The sequence below is a fragment of the Phyllostomus discolor genome, chromosome 3 (genome assembly GCF_004126475.2).
Source record: "Phyllostomus discolor isolate MPI-MPIP mPhyDis1 chromosome 3, mPhyDis1.pri.v3, whole genome shotgun sequence".
Lineage (NCBI taxonomy): Eukaryota > Metazoa > Chordata > Mammalia > Chiroptera > Phyllostomidae > Phyllostomus > Phyllostomus discolor.
This window is the reverse complement of record NC_040905.2, coordinates 124,421,644-124,447,574: the sequence shown is the minus strand read 5'-3', so window position 1 is coordinate 124,447,574 and position 25,931 is coordinate 124,421,644. Positions and strand designations below refer to the sequence as shown.

Genomic DNA, 25,931 nt, shown 5'->3' with positions numbered 1-25,931 from the left:
TGGTGAAAGTGGACATCCTTGTCTTGTTCTTGATCTTAGTGGAAAAGATTTTAATTTTTGCCCATTGAGTATGATGTTGGCTGTAGGTCTCTCATATATGGCCTTATTGTGTTGAGGAATGCTCCCTCTATTCCCACTTTGCTGAGTGTTTTTATCATGAATGGGTGCTGTACCTTATCAAATACTTTTTCTGCATCTATTGATATGATCATGTGGTTTTTGTCTTTGCTTTTGTTTATGTGATGTATTACATTTACTGATTTGGGAATATCGTACCATCCTTGCATCCCTGGAATGAATCCCACTTGATCATGGTGTATGATCTTTTTAATGTACTGTTGGATGTGGTTTGCCAGTATTTTGTTGAGTCCTCTCTCTTTCTTGATGAGTCTGCTTAAAGGCTTATCAATTTTCTTTATTTTTTTCAAAGAACCAGCCCCTGGATTTATTGATCCTTAGAATTGTGCTTTTAGCCTCTATGTATTTTAATTCTGCTCTCATGTTGGTTATTTCCTTCCTTCTAGTTGCTCCAGGCTGTCTTTGTTGTTGTTCCTCCAGTTCTTGTAGGTGTGGGGTTAGGTTATTTGAAATGTTTCCATCTCTGTTAGGTAGGCCTGTATGGATATGAGCTTCCCTCTCAGGACTGCCTTTGCTATATCCCATAAGTTTTGGACTGTTGTGAGCTCATTTTCATTTGTTTCCAGAAATTTTTTCTTCATTGATGTCATTGTTAACCATCCATTGTTTAACAGTAAGCTATTCAATATCCATGAGTGTAAGTGTTTTAAGTTTTTTCCTTGAGGATGGTTTCTAGTTTCAGTCCCTTGTGGCTGGAGAAAATGCTTGATATGATTTCAAATTTCTTGAGTTTGTTGAAGCTTGTATTTTGTTCTATCATGTGGTCTTTCTTTGAAAATATTCCACATGCATTTGAAAAGAATGTATATTTTGCTTCTTTGGGATGAAAGGATATATATAGATAGATAGAGATAGATAGATATGATATAGATATAGATATAGTCAAGTACATTCAATCTAGGGCATTATTCAATGTTACAATATTCTTTTTGATATTTTGTTTGGAAGATCCATCCACTTTTGACAGTAGGGTGTTAAAATCCCCTAGTATAATTGTGTTGCTTTCTATATCTTTCTTGAAGTCCTCCAAGATTTACTTATATATTTTGGGGCTCCTATGTTAGGTTCATATAGGTTTATAATGTTTATGTGTTCTTGACTGGTTCTTCCCTGGAGTGTTATGAAGTGTCCTTCTGGGTCTCTTTTTATGGCCTTTGTCTTGAAGTCTATTCTGTCAGACAAAAGTGTGGCTATCCTGGCTTTTTTTTTTCCTCTCCATTTGCTTGGAATACATATTTCCAACCCTTCACTTTCAGGCTGTGTAGGTCTTTTGTTCTGAGGTGGATTTTTTATAGGCAGTATATGTGCAGGTCATATTTTCTTAACCATTCAACTACCCAATGTCTTTTGGTTGAAGCATTTAATCCATTTACATTTAAGGTTATTATTGATAGGAACTTAGTCATTGCCATTTTATTCCCTTTGTGCCTTCATTCCTTTCTCACTCTTTCTTCCTCTTCTTAAAGCAGTCTGTTTAGCATATCTTACAATGCTGGTTTAGTGGAGGTGTATTCTATTAACCTTCTTTTGTTCAAGAAGCTCCTTATTTTGCCTTTCATTTTAATTGAGAGCCTTGGTGGATAGAGTAGTCTCAGTTGCATATCTTTGGTTTTCATTACTTGGAATATTTCTTGCCATTCCACTCTAGATTGTAATGTTTCTATTGAGAATTCAGCTGCTAGCCTTATCAGGTTCCTTTGTATGTTACTTCCTGTTTCTCCCTTACTGCCTTTAAGATTCTCTCTTTGTCTTTAAAATCTTGCATTTTAATTATGATGTGGCTTGCAGTGGGCCTCTTTGGGTTCCTTTTGATTAGGACCCTCCCTGCTCCTGGATTTGTGTGGCTTTTTCTCTCATCACATTAGGGGAGTTTTCCATCAATGCTTTTCCAAACAGGTTTCTCTATTCCTTGCTCCTCTTATTTTCCTTCTGGTATCCCTATTACACTGATATTATTCTGTTTCATGCTGTCCTGCATTTCCCTTAACCTCTCTTCACTTTTTTATTCTTTTTTTCTTTTCTTGCTTGAATTTAAGTATATTTTATATTCTTTATTTCATTCATGTATCTGTAATGTGCCACAACAAATCTATTTTAATTATGGTAGTTTTATAGTACATTTAATTATTTTTTTGTATTGACCTTTCTACCTTCTCCATTAATCTTCTTCTGCAGAATTTCTTAACCATCTTGGCATGTCTTATTTACATGTAATATTTAAAATTAGCTTATCTAATTTCAAAAGAAACTTGCTATTTCTATTTAGATTAATTTAGGGATAATTTATATATCATGTCAAGTCATACCTGTATAAAAGTAGGGTATTTGTCTTCATGTATCAAAAGTAGAAATATAACTTTTCTTTGAAATGGATTCTAACTTATGATATTTCTAAGCATTATAAGTCTTGAACAAAGCTGTTCTTAGGTTACCTGCAACTTTTTTTCTGATGGTATTAATTCTTGTTATTTTATCCTCTTAATTAGAATGAGGGAAACAACTATAGTTACAGCTATTCAGGTTCTTTGATTTAAGCTGGATGATTCTCTTCATATACTCTCTGTAAACACTATTACTTAAATATAAGATACTTCTAATAGCATCATAGGGTTGTGATAGGGCTATTCTTATTTTAATCCTTCTTTTCCTGTTTTAGTTACCCTGCTAAGTAATTATGTGATTGCTGAAAAGGGGCAACCTTGCTATATTTAGAGAAACTGTAATCACCAACTGTCATATATACCTCTGGAAAATTCTTTAATAGCTCTGGAGGTTTCCCTCTCTTAAATTAGTCCCCTCTAAATTTATGCTTCATTGTCTGATTCTCAAGTGGATAAGAAATAAATGAACACAGAGGTTCCTGAGTTGCTGAGGTGGGTATATGGTATTGGGGGTAGAGAGAAGAGCCAGGAGGCAGCCTAAATGTGTGGAGTTATGCAGGGGACGTTACATAATACAACATCAGCCCCAGGGAAAATATGTAAAGAAATAGTCTATTTCAGAGTTGGGCTTAATGCAAAAATGATTAATTTGATTTTAATCAAGGCATTGGGGGTTAGGAATAAAAAGTAATATGTTCCAAGTGGTAAAAGAAAAGGGAAAATGGAAGTACAGTCCTTCTGTTCATGAAAGTTCTCTATTGAGGAAGAGGTAGTTTACTTCAGGCTCATAAGTTAAGGCTTTTTTAATGGGTAGATGGATATAAGTAATGGATAGTTCCGTATGCTAATGATGGCAGAACTTGCCATTTCCTCAGTGTTCTGGCTTGACTCCTTGTTGCACAGTGTCTTTCACTTTGCCCTTATGTCTGCATCTGTTTCAGGGAGTGTTTAAATACTGCAGACTGGATGCATTTGTGGAAGACTACCATTTTCTGGATACAATGATGATCTTTATGCTGTATGGTTGGTCTGTTGTTCCTCTCATGTATCTGGGAAGCTTCCTGTTTTCTAATAGTACTACTGCCTACATCAAGCTCACCCTCTTTAACTACTTTTCAACTGTTTTCAGCATTGTTATCCACACAGTAATACAATACTATGGTAAGGACTTCCCACAATTTCCCCTTTCTCCAGGAAATACATTAAATAAATTAGGATGAAAGACCTAGAGAATAAAAATACTAATTGTTAAGTACTTACCTTCCAGTAATCTGAAAAACAATGCATTTTGGAAGTCAGAAAATATTTATTGAGTGGGTTGTGATAAATAAAAGTTGAAGGAGAGAGGGAGAGAGAGGAAATGGGAAGGAGAAAGAAAGAAAGTTCTAGGCCCTTTGAAGGAGCTGGAGTTATTATCACACTAGTTTCATGAAAGAAAAAGGGTAAGAGACTACAATATAAGTGTGCAAACTATTTATCTCCTCTGAAATATTCCCTCTTCCTCAGATTTGTCCTTCAGTTATAAAAGCTTAATAGCACTCACTTTATAGCAAGGTAGGAAGAGATGGGTGAGTGTTGAGGTCCTGTGGGCTGACTTCTGCCTAATTCAATTCAGCACATCATCTTGACCCTCCTAATGAGAGGGTTTTTTTTTTTTTTTTTTGGAAGGAAACAAGAAAATATGCAACAAATATAGTCAACATTAAATCCTTTTCCCTTGAGATCTGACTTTAACAGAATTTTAGGAGTAAGTTCTCCATGTCTTCCTTCTCAGATTATACAATTTGAAGAGAGGCTGGTTGCTGGTGATTAGCACAAGTAGGATTTGTTTTTAGGACATTCTTTGGTTGAATTTCTGTATAAACATACATTTAGAATTGTGTTAATCAATTCAGCTCTGCCTAAAGTGGAAGAAATATACCAAAAAAAGTTTCCAGGCTCACTCCCTGACTTTAGGTGTTAGCCTAACACAAAAGGAAACAGCATGTAGACCACACACGTTTTTATTCTTTTGCACTTCTCTCCAAGAAGTGGTATTATGCTCTGTGAGGAAAACTTGAGGCCCTGCATAGTAGACTAAAAGCCAAGCAGGAGTTATAAATTCATGCCCATTTCCTGAATCAATGTTATTGTCAACCACTTTTATACTAGCTATAGATTCTACCAGTGTTCTGCCATATTACAGTCTTGTGCCACATGATGTTTTGGTCAACAATAGACCACATATATAACAGTAGTCCCACAAGATTATAATCAAGCTTAATTTCCTGTAAGAAATTGAAGGATATGTGGTTTAGGGAGAAATTTTTCTCTCTGATTAGAAAATATCTGTGGGTCTTAGCAATAGATTTCCTCTCACTCACAGCACCTCAATTTTGAGTGCACAAATGATACTCCAGTCAGCCACTGGCTTTTTTCAGCACAGAGGAGCCTTTTTCCCCAATGCTACATATTCAGAGGGTGCTGCAGCCTTCCCAGATGTAGTGTGATGGTCTTCAGAGTACATTATTATAAATTCTTTATTGAAGACATAAGATTTTGTACAAGGACACATGTCCACAAGAACTACCTCAACAAATATTAAGTAACACTGCCACTTTTTTAAAAGCTTTCTGTGGTAGTGTGGAGCCAGTCTGTCCCTCTACTTTGGAAATATTTTCAGGTTGTAATGTAAAGTATATATAAGTTTTATTTCTTCCATTAATTCAATGCCAAAGAGAGCCCTTTATGCCAGATAGGTCAATGGAACTAAAAACAAATTTCCAAAGTCAAAATATTGAATCCTTAGTTCTCTACACCTCTATGTTAAATGCCCTCTTTCTTTTTTTCTTTTAATTTTATTGTTCAAGTACAATTTTCTATCTTTTACTCCCATCCCATGCCCTCTTTATGACTACCACAAAGTTCCTTAATCTAATCACTGCTCCAACATGCAAGAGTCAAAACCACATTGCTATTAGAATCCCCAAAGTTTCTTTCTCTCTCCATCTTTATTTCATATGCCTACTGATCTTCAGGCTCCCTTTCATTCCCTCCTATTACAATTATTATGACCTATGCCTTACCCAGCCAGTTCCTCCTCAGTATTTCCAATTAATTCAGCCTACAACTTGTTCACAGAGCAACATTGACAGCTTTCATGTTTTATTTCTGAACCTTTTGGAAGGAAGCAGGGAGAGAACTTATGGGACAGTATTTATTAAGCCTTCAGCAGTGTATAGTATTGTCCCAGGCCTTCACATTTATTCACCACTCACTCACTGACTCACCCAGAGCAACTTTAAGCCCTGCAAGCTTCCTTTATGGTAAGTGTCCTTCTCTTGAACTCTGCAATTGACAAATCTATGCTATAAGCTGTCAAGGTAAAGAAGCTTAGTTACTTAATAATGAGTGTGTTCTCAAGGACCATCAGCTAGATTGGTAATTCTCTGATGAATGGTTTAATCATCCTGGGGAAGTTTGTTATTATGAGAGGTTCATTACTTTATTATAATTGAAGCTAATCATCCTTTATTTTTGTTATTATTTTAATTAATGTTTGAATACAGTTATGTCCATTTTCCCACCACCACCTTCCACCACCCCATCCACCCCCACCTCCCACCCTCAATCCTACCCCACTTTGGCTTTGTCCATGGGTCCTTTATATATGTTCTTCAATGACCCTTTTCCATCTTTTAATTTCAAATTAAATTAATTGGGATGACATTGGTTAATAAAGGTTATTAGGTTTCAAGTGTACATTTCTATAATATATCATCTCTACATTGTATTGTGTTTTCACCACCCAAAAATCACAGGCAATGAAATTCCTGACTCCACCAAAACCTTCATAGATAATGTGTTAATGATGCTCCCCAGTTACAACTTTGCAATGAGTATCAGCAAATTCTTTGAGGACTATGAAGTAAAAAAATTGTGTGCCCAAGAATTTCAAAACATCTATATGAACTGCAGTAAAAAATGTGAGTATCTGGGGCTTCCAAGGTTCTTAACTAGACTTCTACATTTAAGCTTAGATTGTAAAAACTAAGAGAAGCCTGTCATTCCTTCAATGGATGGCCTTGCTATTTTGAGTGCTTTTCTTCACCAAAGTTATTTTCACAGACGAGGGGGGTGGGGATGGAAATGAGGCTTCAAAATAAAAAACAAGATAAATGTCATAAAGTCACCACCAGACTTAGAATGAAGTACTGCTAGTCACTCACCTACTATTTTGAACATAGCTTTACATATATTATTTTGAATCTTCATAGTACCCTTCAAGCTAGCTATTACATTTTCCATATTTTAGGGTGATTTCATATATTAGACTGATTGTAAAAATGGATAAGCCTATTTAATGTGTGTGTGTAATTTTTTTTGTAGAATCAAATAAATTATATGCAGCAACAGAAAGAGAAATTAATTTTATTTCACTAGATCACTGCAGGATAAAATGTAATTATTAGGGTAAAATAAATTATATATACTTAAAATTCTTTTTTATTATTACTCAATTACAATTGTCCCCACTTCCCTCTGTTACTCTCCCCCGGCCTACCCACCCCCACTTCCCACATTCAATCCTCTTCCCCTTGTCTTTCTCCATGGGTCCTTTATATACATTCCTTGATGACCCTTTCCCTTCTTTCTCCCATTTTCCCTTCCCACCTCCCCTCTGGTTTCTGTCAGTTTGTTCTTTATTTGCATGTCTCTGGTTCTATTTTGCTTGCTTGTTTGTTTTGTTGATTAGGTTCCACTTATAGGTGAGATCATATGGTACCTGACTTTCACTGCCTGGTTATTTAACTTAAATTAAAAATGTTACAGTAAGCTAAGATTAATTTACTATTAAATAAAGAAAACCCTTTTTATAAATTTAGCATAGTCTAAGTGTACAATATGTATAAAGTTTAAAGTAGTGTAGAATGATATGCTAGGCCTTCACATTCACTCATTGTTTGCTCACTGACTCACTTGAAGCAACTTCTAGTACTTGAATCTCCATTTAGTATAAGGGCTCTGAAGAGGTATATCATTATGTTACAGATGCATACAGTATTCATACAGTTACATGTTGTACTGGTTTGTAGTCTAGGAGCAATAAGCTCTACCATATAGCCTTGGTATGTAGTAGGTTACACCATCTAGGTATGTGCAATCTGTGCTGTTCACACAATGACAAAATTGCCTAATGACACATTGCTCACAATTTATACATTCCCATCATTAAAGAATGCATGACTGTACAAGGAATATAGACAATAATATTGCATTGTAATTATATAATATGATATTTTAAAAAAAAATTTGTAATTGCATTTGTATTTTTAAGTATCTTTTTATTGATTATGCTATTACAGTTTTTCCAATTTGCCCCCCTTTCTCCCCCTCTGCCCAGCCCCACCAACCATCCAGCATTCTGCCCCCCTTTAGTTCCTGTACATGGGTTGTACATAGAAGTTCTTTGAGTCCTGTTTCCTATACCATTATCTCTCCCCGTCTATTTTATGCCTACCAATTATGCTTCTTATTCCTTGTACTTTTTGCCCCCTTTTCCTCCCTTCCCCCTCCCCACTGAAATCTCTCCATGTGATGTCCATTTCTCTGATTCTGTTCTTCTTCTACTTGATTGCTTAGTTGTTGTTTTCATTGTTTTTTCTTTTAGATTCAGTTGTCAATAGTTGAGTTTGTTGTCATTTTACTGTTTGAAGATTTTTATCTTTTTTCTTAGATAAGTCCCTTTAACATTTCATAACATAAGGGCTTGGTGATGATGAACTCCTTTAACTTGACCTTATCTGAGAAGCACTTTATCTGCCCTTCCATTCTAAATGAAAGCTTTGCTGGACAGTAATCTTGGATGTAGGTCCTTGCATTTCATGATTTCAAATCTTTCTTTCTAGCCCCTTCTTGCCAGCAAGGTTTCTTTTGAGAAATCAGTTGATATTACTGCTGATTTCTCAAAAAGAAATCTGCAATGGGCACTCCTTTGTAGGTAACTCTCTCCTTTACTCTTGCTTCTTTTAGGATTCTCTCTTTATCTTTAATCTTGAATAACTTAATGATGATATGCCTTCCTGTGTTCCTCTGTGGGTCCAACTCCTTTGGGACTGTGGGCTTCCTGGACTTCCTGGAAGTCTATTTCCTTCACCAGATTGGGGAAATTTCCTTCACTACTTGTTCAAGTAAGTTTTCAATTTCTTTCTCCTTCTGGAACCCCTATGATTTAAATATTGGAATGTTTCAGGTTGTCCTGGAGGTTTGTAAGTCTCTCTTCACTTTTCTGAATTCTTATTTCTTCATTCTGTTCTGGTTGGATGTTCATTTTTCCCTTTTGTTCCAAATTGTTGCTTTGAGTCCTGGTTTCATTCCTGTCACTCTTCATTCCCTGAGTATTTTGCTTTATTTCATTTTAGGTATCTTCCATTTTTGTTTTCATTTTCAACCAAGCTCAATCAGATCTGTGAGCATTTTGATTACCAGGGCTTTAAATTCCCCATCAGATAGGTTGGCTCTCTCCTTATCGCTTATTTCTCTTTCTGAAGTTTTTCTCTGTTTTTTCATTTGGACCATATTTCTTTCTCTTGGTGCACCTGCTAAGTTGTAAGGGGCAGGGCCTTAGGTATTCACCAGAGCAAGGCAACCCTCCTTGCTGAGCTGCAGCACTGCCTGTTAGGGAGGGGCCAGAGAAGGAACAGTGTTGCTCACCTACTCATCTCTAGAGCACTTTCCACCAGCCTTTCTTGGGAGACTGGTAGTTTCTCCCACCCCGGCAACAGCCATAGTACACACTCAACTTTGAATCTCAGTTTCCCCTTAAGTCAGCCACACCAGTGCAGCCTGCTGCCTCCCCACAGCCAGTCCCACTCTCCCAGTCTGCCTCCTCACCTCGGTTTTTCTGAGATGGCCAGCATGGTCTGCAACTTACTGGTCTGATTTTTCTGGTTGATTTTCTTCTTTAGTTCCTTGATTGTAGAACTTCCATGCAGTTTGATTATCTGGTGCTCCTGGCTGTTTATTGATTTTAAATTGGTTGTTATCCTCCTTTTGGTTGTGTGAGAGAGCATAGGGTTTCTACCTAGGCCTCCATCTTGGGCAGAACTCCCATACATTTTTAACTGGGGGGGGGGGGGGTTACTCTATACAGTTTTACAGAGTGGCTGCACAAGTCTCTATTCCCACCAACAGTGCAAGGAGGGTTCAGATTTTTCATAACATTTTTTCATTGTTGTTCAAACATAGTTGTCTTCATTTTCACCCTACCATGGCCCTCTGCCCCATCCATCCCTACCTCTCACCCTCAAACCTACCCCCTTTGGTTGTGTCCATGTGTCCTTTATACGTATTCCTTGATGGACCTTTCCCTATTACCTTATCCCTCTCTCTCCTCCTCTCTGGTAACTGTCAGTTTGTTCTTTATTTCAATGTCTCTGATCCTATTTTGCTTGCTCATTTGTTGATTAGGTTCCACTTATAGGTGAAATCATACTGTGTTTGTCTTCTACCACCTGGCTTATTTCACTTAGCATAATGCTCTCCACTTCCATCCATGCTGTCACAAAGGATAGGAGTTCCTTCTTTCTTTCTGCTGTATAGTATTCCATTATGTAAAAGTAACATAGGTTTTATTATTCATTCATTTACTGGTGGGCACTTAGGATGCTTCCAGAAAACAAAATATAACCAGAAATATTGAAATAAAGAACAAATTCACACTAATCAAAAGGGAGGGGAGAGAGGGATAATGTAGGGAAATAGGGGAAGGTCCATCAAGGAACCTGTGTAAAGGACACATGGACAAAACCAAAGGAAGTAGGTTTGAGTGTGAGAGGCAGGGTGAAAATGGAAACAACTGTACTTAAACAAAAATAATAATATTATAATAATAATAATGAAGAAGAAGAAGAAGAAGAAGAAGAAGAAGAAGAAGAAGAAGAAGAAGAAGAAGAAGAAGAAGAAGAAAATAAATGCTGTTTATTTCATATGGATATTTTTGTCTCCCCACCATATTCATTTGTCTGACCACCAAAACTACTATGCCCTATCATAATATTCCATACATAGCTAAAACCAAGCAAAGGATAGATATCCATCTTTAAAAACTAAACAGACTCTACAGCCATACCACTCTAAAAATGCCTGATCTCGTATAAAACCTAAAGAGGACTTCTGGCCAAGATGGAGGCATAGGCAGAAACCCTTCACTTCCTCTCACAACCAAAAGGAGGATAACAACCAATCTAAAAACAATAAACACCTCACACCCATCAGAATGGCCAACATAAACAAATCAACAAACAAGGGTTGGAGAGGATGAGGAGAAAAGGGAACCCTAGTGCAGTGTTTGTTGGAATGCAGACTGGTGCAGTCACTCTGGAAAACAGTATGGAATTTCCTTAGAAAACTAAAAATGGAACTGCTTTTTGACCCAGCAATTCTGCTGCTGGGATTATACCCTCAGAGCCCTGAAACACCAATCCAAAAGAACCTGTGCATCCCAATGTTCATAGCAGCACAGTTTACAATAGTCAAGTGCTGGAAGCAACCTAAGTGCCCATCAGCAAGTGAACTGATCAAAAACCTATGGTACATTTACACAATGGAATTCTGCACAGCAGAGAGAAAGAAGGAGCTTATACCCTTTGTGACAACATGGATGGAACTGGAGAGCAGTATGCTAAGTGAAATAAGCCAGACAGTGAAAGACAAATGTTATATGATCTCACCTTTAACTGGAACATAATCCACAAAAGAAAAAAGCAAATGAAATAAAACCAGAGTCATTGAAAATAAGAACAATCTAACAATAGCCAGAGGGGACAGAGGGCAGAAGGGCTTTCAGGGACTACTATAAAGGACACATGGACAAAATCAAGGGGGAGGGTGGAAGCAAGGGAGGGAGGTGGGTTTGGAGAGGGTGGGTGTTAGGGGTGGGGAGAAAATACAGAAAACTGTAATTGAACAACAATAAAATCATTTTTTAAAATAAAAATAATAAACAACCAGAAGTGCCAGAAAATCAAACTGCATGGAACTCCGACAATGAAGGAATTAAGGAAACATTCAACCAGACTGGTAGGAAGGATATGGGGAGCCACACAGGCAGAGGAGACCCACAGCAAGGAGGTGGCCACACAGACAGGGCTGGCTAAAAGGACCCGCAGTGAAGCAGCAGACCTCACCAGCAAGGCAGGGCTGACTGAATGGGAAACTAAGACTCAAAACTAGCTGCAAACTACAACGGGGCTTGCCATGGTGGGAGAAACTCCCATTCTCACACAAGAGTCTGAAAAGTGGACTTAGAGCCGAACAAGCTAGTTTCATTGTTCCCCCCCTGACTCCTCCCCACAGACAGCAACACAATGCAGTAGAAAGGGTTGCCCTGCCCTGGTGAATACCTAAGGTTCTTCCCCCTTACAACATAACAGGTGAACCAAGACAAAGAAATGTGGCCCAAATGAAAGAACAGGGCATAGCTTCAGAGAGAGAGCTAAGCAATGAGGAGACAGCCAACCTATCTGATGGAGAGTTCAAAACACTGATAATCAAGATGCTCTCAGAACTGATTGATCTTGGTCACAAAATGAAGGAACAAATGAAGGATACCAAAGTTGAAAAAAGCAAAATATTTAGAGAACCAACAGTGACAGGAAGGAAACCAGGACTCAAATTAACAATTTGGAACAAAAGGAAGAAATAAACATCCAACTAGAACAGAATTAAGAAACAAGAATTCAAAAAAATGAGGAGAGGCTTAGGAACCTCTAGGACAGCTTTAAATGTTCCAATATCCAAGTCATAGGGGTGCCAGAAGGAGAAGAACCAGAGTAAGAAGTTGAAAACTTATTTCAACAAATAATGAAGGAAAATTTCCCCAATCTGGCCAGGAATTAGACTTCCAGGAAGTTCAGGAAGCCCAGAGAATCCCAAAGAAGTTGGACCAAAGAGGAACACACCAAGGCACACCATCATTATCTTATCCAAGATTAAAGATAGAATCTTAAAAGCAGCAGGAGGAAAGGAGACAGCTACCTACAAAGGAGTGCCTATACTATCAGCTGATTTCTCAAAAGAAACTTTACAGGCAAGAAGGGGCTGGAAAGAAGTATTCCAAGTCATGAAAGGCAAGGACTTACATCCAAGTTTACTCTACCCAGCAAAGCTATCATTTAGAATGGATGGGCAGATGAAGTGCTTCCCAGATAAGGTCAAGTTAAAGGAGTTCATCATCACCAAGCCCTTATTATATGAAATGTTAAAGGATCTTCTCTAAGAAATAGAAGATAAAAATCTACAAACAGTAAAATGACAACAAATTCACAACTATCAACAACTGAACCTTAAAAAAATAAAAGCAATGAAAACAACTAAGCAAACAACTAGAACAGGAACAGAATCAGAGAAATGGAGTGGGGAAGGGGAGAGGGAGAATGGGAGGGGAAGGTACAGAGAATAACAAGCATAATATAGATGGGAAGAGGTTAAGAATGGTATAAGAAACAGAGAAATCAAGAACTTATATGTAAAACCCATGGACATGAATGAGGTGGGTGGGGAATGCAGAAGGGTTGGTAATTCAGGGCAGAAGGGGGATAAAGGGGAAAAAATTGGGAAAACTGTAATAGCATAATCAGTAAAATACTTTATTTTTTTAATTTTATTTATTTTTTAGTCTTATAGAGAGGGGAAGGGAAGGAGAGAGGGAGAGAAACATCAATGTGTGGCTTTGTCTCCCATACCCTACTGGGGATCTGGCCCACAACCCAGGCATGTGCCCTGACTGGGAATCGAACCAGCAACCTTCTGATTCGCAAGCCCATGCTCAATCCACTGAGCCACACCAGCCAGGGCAAAAATACTTTAAAAAATAAAAATAAAAACTAAACAGGCATTTGGACAACATATTCTTGGCAATGGAACATTTATCAGACATGGAAGGGAAAGCTCTCACTCTGCATTATAAAAAGGACAGCCATATATCAACTGTTACACAAATGAAATAAGATGGAAATTTTTAACCAACTGTTTTAAACTATTTTCTTAAAGAGACTTCCTCCACCGCCAGAGATCTTGAATAACCTCTTGGTCAGTTATCTAGGGAAATTCTTCACATAATTTATGAACTTGGCTTTCACTTTGGGAAGTAAACCACTTTTTCTATACTTGCTTGCATTTTTGCTTTAATGTCCTCTACAGAATTAGGTCCTTTTGGTGTTTTAGGAGTTTTTTCCTGTTTTTTGAATTATTCTTGACCTTTTGATCTTGATGTTGATGGTTTTGAGTCTTTTCCATTCTGGTTTAATTCTTGTGCTCTTTTGGCTGGAGTATCTCATATAGATTTCTTTACTGGAGCTTTTTCTTCAGCTTTTTCATCATCTGTATCTTCATCAGCAGCAAGCTTTACCTTTGTCTGTGGAAACTTGCTACCACTTCCAGGTGAAGAACGCTTCCTGGACATACTTAGGAGTTTCACATCCTCATCATCATCTTCCTCCACAGCTACTAAATGCTGTCCACTAATATGCACAGGCCCTGAACCACACTTCAGATATAAGACCACAGGTTATTTTATTTCAAAGCCACCAAGGGAAACTTGTCTATACAGGCATTTTCAGAGTTTCCAGTGTTCCTTTAATTGGACTGCCTGCATAATTCATTGCCTCTACTTCAGCAATGGACAATACATCCTTTGCACCAGCCCCTAAACTGACTGTTCATAAAGATAATTGGTGCTCCTCTTCATCATTTTCCACCTTAAAGTGATCATCTTTGTCAGCTTTGAGTTCACAACTAAAAATATAGTTCTGGGGCCTCAGAGGGCTCATATCCATGTTCACCAAATCTTCCATGGGATAGTAGCACATACTTAGGTGGGAGAGAAGGTGGATGGAGGTAAACGACTTTTGTTCCATAGAACAGACATGCAGGATGGAATCACACCAGGGAAGCTAGTGTGATAATCAGGAATTGTTCCAATATATAAATGCATCCAAGTAACACGCTTATATTTTAAACTTACCCAATGTTACATGTCAAGTGTATTCACTAAAAAATGAGATATCACTTTATGTACACTTGGATAACTAAAATAAAATGTTGAAAGTATTAAAGGTTTGGTACGGATATGGAGAAATTTTTACCTTTATATATTGCTGGTAGGAATATAAAATGTACCTGCTGTGGAAAAGTTTAGTGGTTCCTCAAAAACTAAATGTAGAATAGGTAAGCAACTCCATTCCTGGGTATATATCCAAAAAAAATTAAAACAAGCATTTAAACAAAAACTTTAAGGATATTATGCATGGACCATAATAATGGTTAGATATGCCATAAATACCTTTATTTTGTTTGCTTTATTTAATTACTGAGCATTCTGCTCAAAGTCCCAACATTTGAAATTTATTGAGTATGTAGTAAGGTGGTCTACCAAAACTTTTAAAAAGTAGAGAAAAATTATTGACAGGAGAACTTTTAAAATAGCTATAAATATCAGGGAATATCAAATAAGAGAAACAAAATATTATGACAATTATTACCCATATTGCATACTTCTCTAAATTTAACTTAAAATGTATGTTGAATCTGTATTTCTTAACTTTTAGTGTCATTTTAGACTTTGCATCAGTTTTTAAAATAAGACTATCTCTTTTATTATCCTCAGTTATTGAGAGCAGTGTCTATAGTTTTGGAGAACATGGAATTGCAAAGTTTTTGACTGCATTGGCTGCCACAGGCTTATTTTACCTCCTGTTGCTTTTTTGTCTGGAGACTACATCTTGGAGATTTAAAAACTTTGTATTTCAGAAAATTTTATCTAACATGTACAACATATTCATGAAAGGCAGGAAGGTGAGTAACTAACACAGACTTTTTAAAAAAAATTATTGTTATTCAATTATAGTTGTCTGCACTTTCCCCCATTATCCTCCCCGGCCCTACCCACCACCTACTTCCCATTTTCATACCTTCACCACTCCGTTGTCTTTGTTCATGGGTCTTTATACATGTTCCTTGACCTTTCCCTATCTTTACCCCATTATCTCCCTCCTACATTGCCTCTGGTTACTGTCAGTTTGCTCTTTATTTCAATGTCTCTGGTCCTATTTTGCTCACTCATTTGTTTTGTTGATTAGGTTCCACTTATAGGTGAGATCATATGGTATTTCTCTTTCACCACCTGGCTTATTTACTTACCATTATACCCTCCAGTTCCATCCATGCTGTCACAAAGGGTAGGAGTTCCTTCTTTCTTTCTGCTGCATAGTATTCATTGTGTAAATGTTCCCCAGGTTTTTGATCCATCGTTTACTGATGGACACAGGTTGTTTCCAACACTTGGCTATTGTAAATTGTACTGCTATGGACATTGGGGTGCATAGGTTCTTTTGAATTGGTGTTTCAGGATTGTTAGGATATAATCCCAGTGGTGAAATTGTGGGGTTAAAAGGCAGTTCCATTTTTAGATTTCTGAGGAAATTCCATACTGTTTTCCACAGTGGCTGCACCAGTCTGCATTCCCACCAACAGTGTACGAGGGTTCCCTTTTCTCCACAGTCTCACCAGCACTTGTTGTTTGTTGTTTTGTTTATAATGGCCACTCTGACCATTGTGAAGTAGTATCTCACTGTGGTTTTAATTTGCATTTCTCTGATGGCTAATGATGCTCAGCATCCTTTCATATGTCTCTGTGCCCTGGACTTTTGATACAGCTCAAAGAAATCTCAATGTTAGGCCAGAAAGTATGACTTTATATATTTCTACCTCTATTACTTGTTAAAGAAAGTATCTCTTAACTATACCAAGATCTATCTGGTATTGATTTGAATTACAAGTCTTTCATTGTAGTTAGTAATTTAAATTCTAAGCTTTGAATCCTCTGCCAACAAGGAAATAATCCCTTTGTGATGGATTGACTACGATAAAAAACACTGCCTTGTGCATGAACCATCTTTGAGATGCATTTTTTTGCAATTATGAAAGTTACTTAATCCAGTCAAGATGGAGGCATAGTTGGATGCACTGTACCTCCACGCACAACCAAGACTGGAACAACAACAATTTAGAGGCAGAATAACATCCAAAACTGACAGAAAATTTTTCTGAATGGAAGTCAGACAGCCAAGAAGTTGAAATAGACCCCTTCATCCAGACCGGTAGCAAGGGCGGAGACAAGCAGCCAGCTGTGGTTGCAGCGCAGAAAGCAGAGAGATTTGGGCAAGTAAGGCATCTGTGGTGCGCAAGATCACAGCGGGTGGACCCTGAGTGTGCAAGCAGCAGCTGGCAGACCCTGGCCGAGGGGTGGCAACCAGCAGACCCAGTGAGGCAGCAATTGTAAAGCAAGGCAGTGCGCACAACCCAGGATCCCAGTGCTCAGAAATAGAGCCTCAGGACACTGATTGAAGACACCTGTGGGAATTGAGGTACACAGAGAGACACCCAGCCTCACAGGAGAGGTCCTTGGAAGGTCCCACAGTATGCACAGGCCCACCCACATGGGAATTGGCACCAGACGGGCCCAGTTTGCTTGGGGGAAGCAGCAGAAGGGACTGAGGTACCAAGGAGAATGGAGCAACCGCCGTTGTTCCCTCTAGACCCCGCCCCCACATACAACGTCACAATCCAGCGACTGGGGTGCCCAGCCCTGGTGAACACCTAAGGCTCCACCTCTCACTGTAACAGGTGTGACCAGACAAAAAAAAAAAGAGAGAGAGAGATGGCTCAAACAGAAGAACAAATCAAAGCCCTAGAACTCATCCTTTTAAGCAACAGAGAGATAGCCAACCTATCAGATGCACAGTTCAAAACACTGGTGGTCAGGAAGCTCACAGAATTGGTTGATTTTGGTCACAAATTAGATGAACAAATGCAGGCTATAAGAGAAATTAAGGAAAATGCATAGGGAACCAATAGTGATGGGAAGGGGACTCAAAACAATAGAGTGGACCAGAAGAAAGGAAGAAATAACCAAACAGGAAAGAATGGAGAAATAAGAATTCAAAAAAATGAGGAGAAGCCTAGGAACCTCCAGGATATCTTTAAACATTCCAACATCCAAATTATAGGGGTACCAGAAGGAGAAGAGGAAGAGCAAAAAATGGAAAACTTATTTGAACAAATAATAAAGGAGAACTTCCCCATTCTGGCAAAGGAAATAGACTTCCAGGAAGTCCACGTAGCTCATAGTGTCCCAAAGAAGTTGGATCCAAGGAGGAACACACCAAGGCACATCATAATTACACTAGCCAAGGTAAAAATGAAGGAGAGAATCCTAGAAGCAGCAAGAGATAAGAAAACAGTAACCTACAAAGGAGTTCCCATCAGACTGTCAGCTGATTTCTCAAAAGAGACCTTGCAGACAAGAAGGGGCTGGAAAGAAGTATTCCAAATCATGAAAGGCAAGGACCTACATCCAAGATTGCTCTATCCAGCAAAGCTTTCATTTAAAATGGAAGGGCAGATAAAGTGCTTCTCAGATAAGGTCAAGTTAAAGGAGTTCATCATCACCAAGCCCTTATATTATGAAATGTTAAAGGGACTCATCTGACTTTAGGACTTCCAGCAAGATGGAGGAATAGGTGGACGCACCGTACCTCCTCGTACAACCAAGATTAGAAAACCAATAATTTACAACAATAATTTACTATCAGAATAACACCCAGATCCGGCAGAAGATTTATCTGATTGGAAGTCGGGCAGCCAAGAAGTTGAAGTAGACACGTTCATCCGGACTGGTAGGAGAAGACCAGCCGGGCGGGCGCAGGGCTGGCTCGGGTCAGCGGCGCGAAGGTCGGGGGAAGGTTTGGCGTGAAATCGGCATAAAAGCCATCCGGGGGCACAAGAAGGCAGCGGTGATCCCTGAGTACGCAAGCTGCGGCTGGCAGACCCAGAGGGGTAGCGATTGTGGACCAGGGCAGAACTCTCGGCCCAGAAGCCCAGACAAGGGTCTGAGTCCAGGGGAACGGAACTACCGCCATTGTTTGCTCCCGCCCCGCTCCCGCTCACGCCCCGCCCCCACATATAACGTCACAATCTAGTGACTGGGGTGCCCAGCCCTGGTGAGCACCTAAGGCTCCGCCCCCCCACCATAACGAGAGCAACCAGACCGGGGGAGTGGGGGGGAGGAGAGACAGGGGGGAAAAAAAATGTTTTCAACAGAGCAGATCAGTCCCCCAGGACTCATCCTTTTGAGCGACCAAGAATTAGCCAATCTATCAGATGCGCAGTTCAAAACACTGGTGATCAGAAAGCTCACGGAACTGGTTGATTTTGGACGAAATTTAGATGAAAGAATGCAGATTACCATAAAACAGATGCAGGAAGACACGCGGAGGAGAGCCAATAGTGAAAGGAAGGAATCTGAGTCTCAAAACAATACAGTGGACCAGAAGGAAGATAGAATCAACCAAGCAGGAAAGCATGATGAAATAAGAATTCAAAAAATTGAGGAAAAGATTAAGAGCATCCAAGACACCTTTAAATGTTCCAATATCCGAATTATAGGGGTACCAGAATCAGAAGGGGAAAAGCAACAGATTGAGCACGTATTTGAACAAATAATAAAGGAGAACTTCCCCAATCTGGCAAAGGGAACAGTCTTCCAAGAAATCCAAGAAGCTCAGAGAGCCCCAAAGAAGTTGGACCCAAGAAGAAACACACCAAGGCACATCATAATTACATTAGCCAAGGTAAAAACGAAGGAGAGAACCCTAGAAGCAGCAAGACGTAAGGGGACGGTAACCTACAAAGGAGTTCCCATCAGACTGTCAGCTGATTTCTCCAAAGAGACCTTACAGGCAAGAAGGGGCTGGAAAGAAATATTCCAAGTCATGAAAGACAAGGACCTACATCCCAGATTGCTCTATCCAGCAAAGTTCTCATTTAGAATGGAAGGGCAGATAAAGTGCTTCTCAGATAAGGTCAAATTAAAGGAGTTCATCATCACCAAGCCCTTACTTTATGAAATGCTAAAGGGACTTTTCTAAGAAAAGAAGATAAAGAAAAGAGATGTATAGGAAAAGGACAGCAAACTCACAATTATTAACAACCACACCTAAAGCAAAACCAAAAGAAACTAAGCAAACAACTAGAATAGGAACAGAACCACAGAAATGGAGGGCTCATGGGGGGCTAGCAGTAGGGGTGGGAGGAGGAGAGAGGGGGAAAAGGTATAGAGAATAAGTAGCATAGAATGTAGGTTGAAAATAGATAGGGGGAGGGCAAGAATAGTACAGGAAAAGTAGAAGCTAAAGAACTCATAAGTATGACACATGGACATGGACTAAATGGGGGGAACGTAGGTGGGAGAGGGGGCACAGGGTGGAGGGGAGTGAAGGGGGAAATGGGACAACTGTAATAGCATAATCAATAAAATATATTAAAAAAAAAAACAACTAGAACAGGAACAGAACCGCAGAAATGGAGATCACATGGAAGTTTAGCAACAGGGGAGTGGGAGGAGGAGGGAGGGAAAAAAGGTACAGAGAATAAGAAGCATAGATGGTAGGTAGAAAATAGATGGGGAGGGTAAGGATAGTATGAGAAATGTAGAAGCTAAAGAACTTATAAGTATAACACATGGACATGAACTAAAGGAGGGGAATGTGGGTGGGAGAGGGTGTACAGGGTGGAGGTGAGTGAAGAAGGGAAATGGGACAACTGTAATAGCATAATCAATAAAATATATTTTAAAAAAATAAACTTAAAACAATGTGGCACAGTAGGACATCATACCCCTACCAGTCAGATTACTAATTATCGCTCTACATAGCTCTCATAATTTTACATAGTTTCAGAGTTTGCCAGGAGTTTTAAAAATTACTTTAGTGTTCCATTTGCTCAGAATATTAGCACTTCTCTTGAGGCAGAAAACCACTACATCTATCTCTTTGTAACTTCTCTTTATTCATCCCAATTCTGTTTCTGGGTACTATTTCAGGGTGGCTCTTGAGATCTTGGCCATAAATTTCTGTGAGTCTGAATATCTCTAATATTTCATAAGGGAAGATACCTTGAGACCATAATGACCTCCACTACCACTTGGAGTTCTGATTAGTATGATTAGCAGTCAACTGATAATTCAGTTGCCTGTTATGTGTTGCTAATTAATGTCTAGAACTATATAACAAATCAAAAGTACTGTTCCTCTTACTTTTACACCAAAGCCTTTACAGATCTTATTACTCAAATCTAAAGACGCCTAGTCCAAGACATGGCTACAAAAAGACATTTAAGTTTTGAGCACCATGGGGAAAAAGGACTTTTTTTCTGGTGCCTAGAATCAAACTTGAGGATGTTACCTTGAGACTTTTTCTTGCCCTGACTTTCTTAGGCTGGGACAAGAGCCCAAGAGCTATTTCACACTTCTTCAGGTATGAAAAAGAGAACTATAATGAAGGAACTTTCATGATAAAATTATAAGACTATTTGGCTTCTAAAGTCTTCCTTTTTTGTTAATGCTCCCGTATATTGCAAAAACAGGGCCAAGCAAAGGAATAATGTTTAGATTAGACCAAGGCCCCAAATTTTATATAGAAATCTAATAAACTATTCTGATTAGCCTTGATATCCTTAAGCCAATGTACACTGAATTTCCTATGCTCTTTTTTTTTAAATTTCTTATGTTCTTTAAGCCAAAAGTTCAATCTCAGATCTCTTAACATTCCCAAATGAGAAAAAATTATGACTATCAATAAGAAGTAAAAAATAGTTCATGAATTATAGAAGGTAAAAGATACTATACCTTCACTGATAAGTTTTTTTCTAAATTATATCTTATTGATTATGCTATTTAATTTGTCCCAATTTCTCCCCCTTTGCTTCCTTCAACAAACACACTCTACTCCCTCAGTCAATCACCCCACCATTGTTCATGTCCATGGATCATGCATATAAGTTCTTTGGCTACTCCATTTCCTATACTCTACTTTATATCCCCCTGCCTATTCTGTAACTACTTCTTAATCCACCTCACCTCTACACGCATCCCCCAACACCCCCCTCCCATCTGGCAACCATCAAAATACTCTCTATATAGATTATTCTGTCTCTGTTCTTCTTCTTGGCTTAGTTTGTTCCTTAGATTGAATTGTTGATAGGTATGTATATATTGTCATTTTATTGTTCATAGTTTTGCTCTTCTCCTTATTCTTAAATAAGTACATTTAACATTTCATATAATAATGGCTTGGTGATGATGAATTCCTTTAGTTGTTTCTTTTGGGGGTGGGGTAGGGGGTCCAGGCAGCTCTTTATCTGCCCTTCATTCCTGAATGACATATTTGGTGAGTAGAGCAATCTTGGCTGGAGGTCCCTGCTTTTCATGATTTTTCAATATTTCTTGCCAATCCTTTCTAGTCTTTAAAGCTTCTTTTAAGAAATCAGCTGACAGTCTTATGGAAATGCCCCTGTAGGTAACTAACTACTTTTCTCTTGCTGCTTTTAAGATTCTCTCTTTATCTTTAAACTTCTGCATTTTAATTATAATGTGTCATGGAGTGGGCCTCTTGGCATCTATCTTGTTTAGGACTCTCTGTTCTTCCTGGAGTTACATGTCTATTTCCTTCACCAAATTAGGGAAGTTTTCTTTCATTATTTTTCCAAATAGATTTCCAGTTTCTTGCTCTTTCTCTTCTCCTTCTGTCACACCTATAATGTGAATGTTGGAATGCTTGACGTTGTCCCAGGGGCTGTTTATTCTGTCCTCATTTTTTTTTTTGGATTTTTTTCTTCTTCTTGTTCTGGTTGGTTGTTTTTTGCATCCTTATATCCCAAATCATTGATCTGATTTTGGCTTCATCCACTCTCCTATTGCTTCCACATAAATTGTTCTTTATTTCAATTCATGTATCCTTCATTTCTGACTGGATCTTTTTCATGCTTTTGAGGTCCTCACTAAGTTCCTTATAGCCAGTGTTTTGGATTCTGCATCTGATATGTTGTTCATCTCCATTTGGTTTAGTTCTTTTTGTGGAGTTTTAATCTAGTCTTCCATTTGGCCATGTTTCTTTGTCTCCTCATTTGGGCAGCCTCCCTGTGTTTGTTTCTATGTATTAGGTAGAGCTGCTATGACTGACTCCCTGTCTTGGTATCATGGCCTAATGTAGTAGATATCCTGTAGGGTCTAGTGGCACAGTGCCCCCTATCACTCAAGCTGGGTAATTGAGGTACACCCTTTGTGTGTACTGAGCACACCCTCCTCTTGTAGTTGAGCATACATTGCTAACTGCAGGTCAATGGCAAGGATTTACCCAGGCTGGTCAGCTGCAAGGACTGGTTGTGACCACTAACCACCAAACTCCACCCTCCATGGAGGATCAGCTGTCCAGAGGCATAGTGGTGGTGCTCTGATATGGTCTGTAGCTTTCCACTGGGTGTGCAAGCTCTGGAGTTTCTCAGGTGGTACAGGCCAACGTCAGCCTCCACCTATCTTTGGTCCAGAGTCAACCTACATGATCTATAAAGCAACCTAAGATGACTGGTACTTGTGCTTGGCTGGAGATTCCCAGATGAAGCCAAGCTAAGAATATAAGCTGCTGCTGCTAGTGCCAGGCCCAAAGCCATTTAGCAAGGGATGTGGGAGCTAGGGGCTCACTGAGGATGGCTGTTGCTTGCTTGAGAGGAATAAGAAGTTGTGAAGCATGAGCCAAGACCAGGATTCATATGTACAATACAGGGTTTACAGATTGGATAGGCTGTAAGTTTGGTGGGACAGAGTCTGAGGGGATTTTGAGGGTGGGGCAATTTAACCAAGTTGATGGAGTCTCAGATATGACACAAGTCTGTGGGCTCTGTGGCTCTCTACAGGGAGGGCTCAGCAAAGGGAAAATGGCCTCTGCCCACATTTCTTTCTGGGAGAAAGCTGTCCTTGAACTTCTGCTTTTATGCCAGATACTTCAGTTTCTCCCTGTATGCCATTGGTGCCTTTCAATCTGCTACCCAGGTACTGGAACTCAGAGGAAGTGAATCTGTGTAATTCCATGTGTGGGCTCTTTAAGAGGAACTGCTTGGAACTCCAGAATTTTCTTCCATTAACTCAATCCCTCCAGGTTTTTGCAGCCAGAAGTTATGGGGTCTTATATTCCTGGTACTAGAACCCTGAGCTGGGAGTTCTGGTTTGGAGCTGGGACTCCTCACTCCTGAGATATCCCTCCCAAATTTTTATCCACCACATGTGGGTGTATGACCAGCCCATTCCTCATCTCTGCCCCTCCTACCAGTGTGGATGGATGTGATTTAATTCTGTAGTTGTCAGGCTTCCATTCAACTCAATTTATGATGGTTCTGAGTGATGGCTGTTCTGTATTTTAGATGTGGTTTTGCGAGGTGAGCTGTGTTTACCTAATATGCCATCTTGGTAGATATTTTTTCTTTCCACATTTTGAATATGTTATACTACTGACCCCATTGTTTCTATGACATAGACTATTGATTTCATGAGAAGTTACCTCTTAATCTTGTTGATCTTCTTGTGTTGAAACTACAATATGTGGAGTTCATTTAAATTCCTGGATGTATAGGTTAATATTTTTCATTAAGTTTTTTAAAAATCTGGCCATTGTTTATTCATATATTTCCATTACATACATGAGATCATAATAAACTTTGTTTCATATGGTTATTAAGAAGATTTATTATCTTTGAAGAGCTCATACCCATCACATAATAAAAAATAAATGTTTGCTTTTACTAGGAGTGTTATTGTTGCTTATCAACATCTTCAATGTCCTCTTCTTCCAGTATCATAAAACCTTCAGTGTTTCCTCCTCAATAAAAAACACCATCATTTATATTCTTGTATTCAAAAAACAAATCTGAAACTTGTCCTTAACTCTTTTCAAGTTTCACCCTAACCTAATCTATCATTAAAACCAACTTATAGACCTACTTCTGGCCAAAATGGAGGCATAGGTAGATACACTATGCCTCTTCGCACAACCAAAGGACAAAAACAAATCTGAAAACAAAAAATAACCAGAACCACCAGGAAACTGAACTGTATGAAATCTGACAACCAAGAAGTTAAAGAAGAAACATTCATTCAGACTGGTAGGAGGGGCAGAGATTGGCAGCCAGGGAGGAGAGGACATGTGGCACAGCAGTGGTTGGAGCACCAGGTGGATGAGGTGGTGGCTGACAGAGTGGGAAGTCCCACATTTGCATGCAGATAAACTGAGAGAAACACCTGGGAAGAAAGACAGAACTCACAGCCCAAGGTTCCAATGCAGGAATAGAGTGTCTCAAAACCTCTGGCTCTGGTAAAAAACCGGTGGGAGTTGCAGCAGCAGGAGATACTCACAGGAGTATCTCCTCACAGGAGAGTTCATTGGAGAGACCCCCAAGGTCCTAGAACATAAACAAGCCTGCACACCCAAGAATCAGCATAAGGGCCCAATTTGCTTGTGGGTAGTGGTAAAGGGAAGTGACTGAAAGCCAGCTGAGAGTCAGCAAGCAGCATTGTTCCCTCTCTGACCCCTCCCCCACATACAGCACCACAACACAGCAAAGTGGGTTGCCCTGCCCAAATACCTAAGGCTCCACCCATTACAACATAACAGGTGTGACAAGACAAAAAAATATCACCCAAATGAAAACAGATCAAAGCTCCAAAAATAGAACTAAGTGATAAAGTTATCGTCAAAACTACCAGATACATAGTACAGAACACTGGTAATTAGGATGCTCACAGAAATGGTTGAGTATAGTCACAAAATAGTGGAAAAGTGAAGGCTGTGCAAAGTGAAATAAACATATACAGGAACCAATAGTGAAGGGGAAAAGAAAAACAGGACTCAAATCAATGATTTGGAATAGAAGGAAGAAATAAACAATCAACCAGTACAGAATGAAGAAATAGGAATTCAAAAAAATTACAAGAGGCTTAGGAACCTCTGGGACAACCTTAAACATTCCAATATCTGAATCACAGGGGTGCCAGAAGAGAAGAACAAGAAATTGAAAACATAATGAAGGAGAACTTCCCCAATCTGGCAAAGGAAATAGACTTCCAGGAAGTCCAGGAAGCTCAGAGTCCCAAAGAAGTCGGGCCCAAGGAGGAACACACCAAGGCACATAATCATTAAGTTACCCAAGGTTAAACATAAAGATAGAATCTTAAGAGCAGCAAAAGAAAAGGAGACAGTTACCTACAAAGGAATTCCCATAATACCGTCAACTGATTTTTTCAAGGAAACCTTACAGGCCAGAAGGGGCTGGCAAGAAGTGTTGAAAGTCATTAAAGGCAAAAACCTACATCCAAGATTTCTCTATCCAGCACAACTGTAATTTATAATGGAAGGGCAGATAAAGTGCTTCCCAGATACAGTAAAGTTAAAGGAGTTCATCACCAAGCCCTTATTATATGAAATGTTAAAGGGAATATATAAGAAAAGAAGATGATTAAAAATATGAACTGTAAAATGACAACAAACA

General features: G+C 39.0%; 1 protein-coding gene and 1 pseudogene across 1 annotated transcript in view; one reads left to right on the top strand and one right to left on the bottom strand.

Annotated features, from left to right (window-relative positions):
• The window catches only part of LOC114504532 (ATP-binding cassette sub-family A member 3-like), a 244,777-nt gene that overhangs the window by 191,538 nt on the left and 27,308 nt on the right, over positions 1-25,931 (top strand). Inside the window, exons 21-24 of the mRNA XM_028522197.2 lie at positions 3,461-3,680; positions 6,320-6,484; positions 15,166-15,353; positions 20,697-20,703. Coding sequence (XP_028377998.1) covers positions 3,461-3,680; positions 6,320-6,484; positions 15,166-15,353; positions 20,697-20,703 — 580 coding nt within the window. The remainder of the gene's footprint in view (positions 1-3,460; positions 3,681-6,319; positions 6,485-15,165; positions 15,354-20,696; positions 20,704-25,931) is intronic.
• On the bottom strand, positions 13,428-14,353 carry LOC114504541 (annotated as a pseudogene).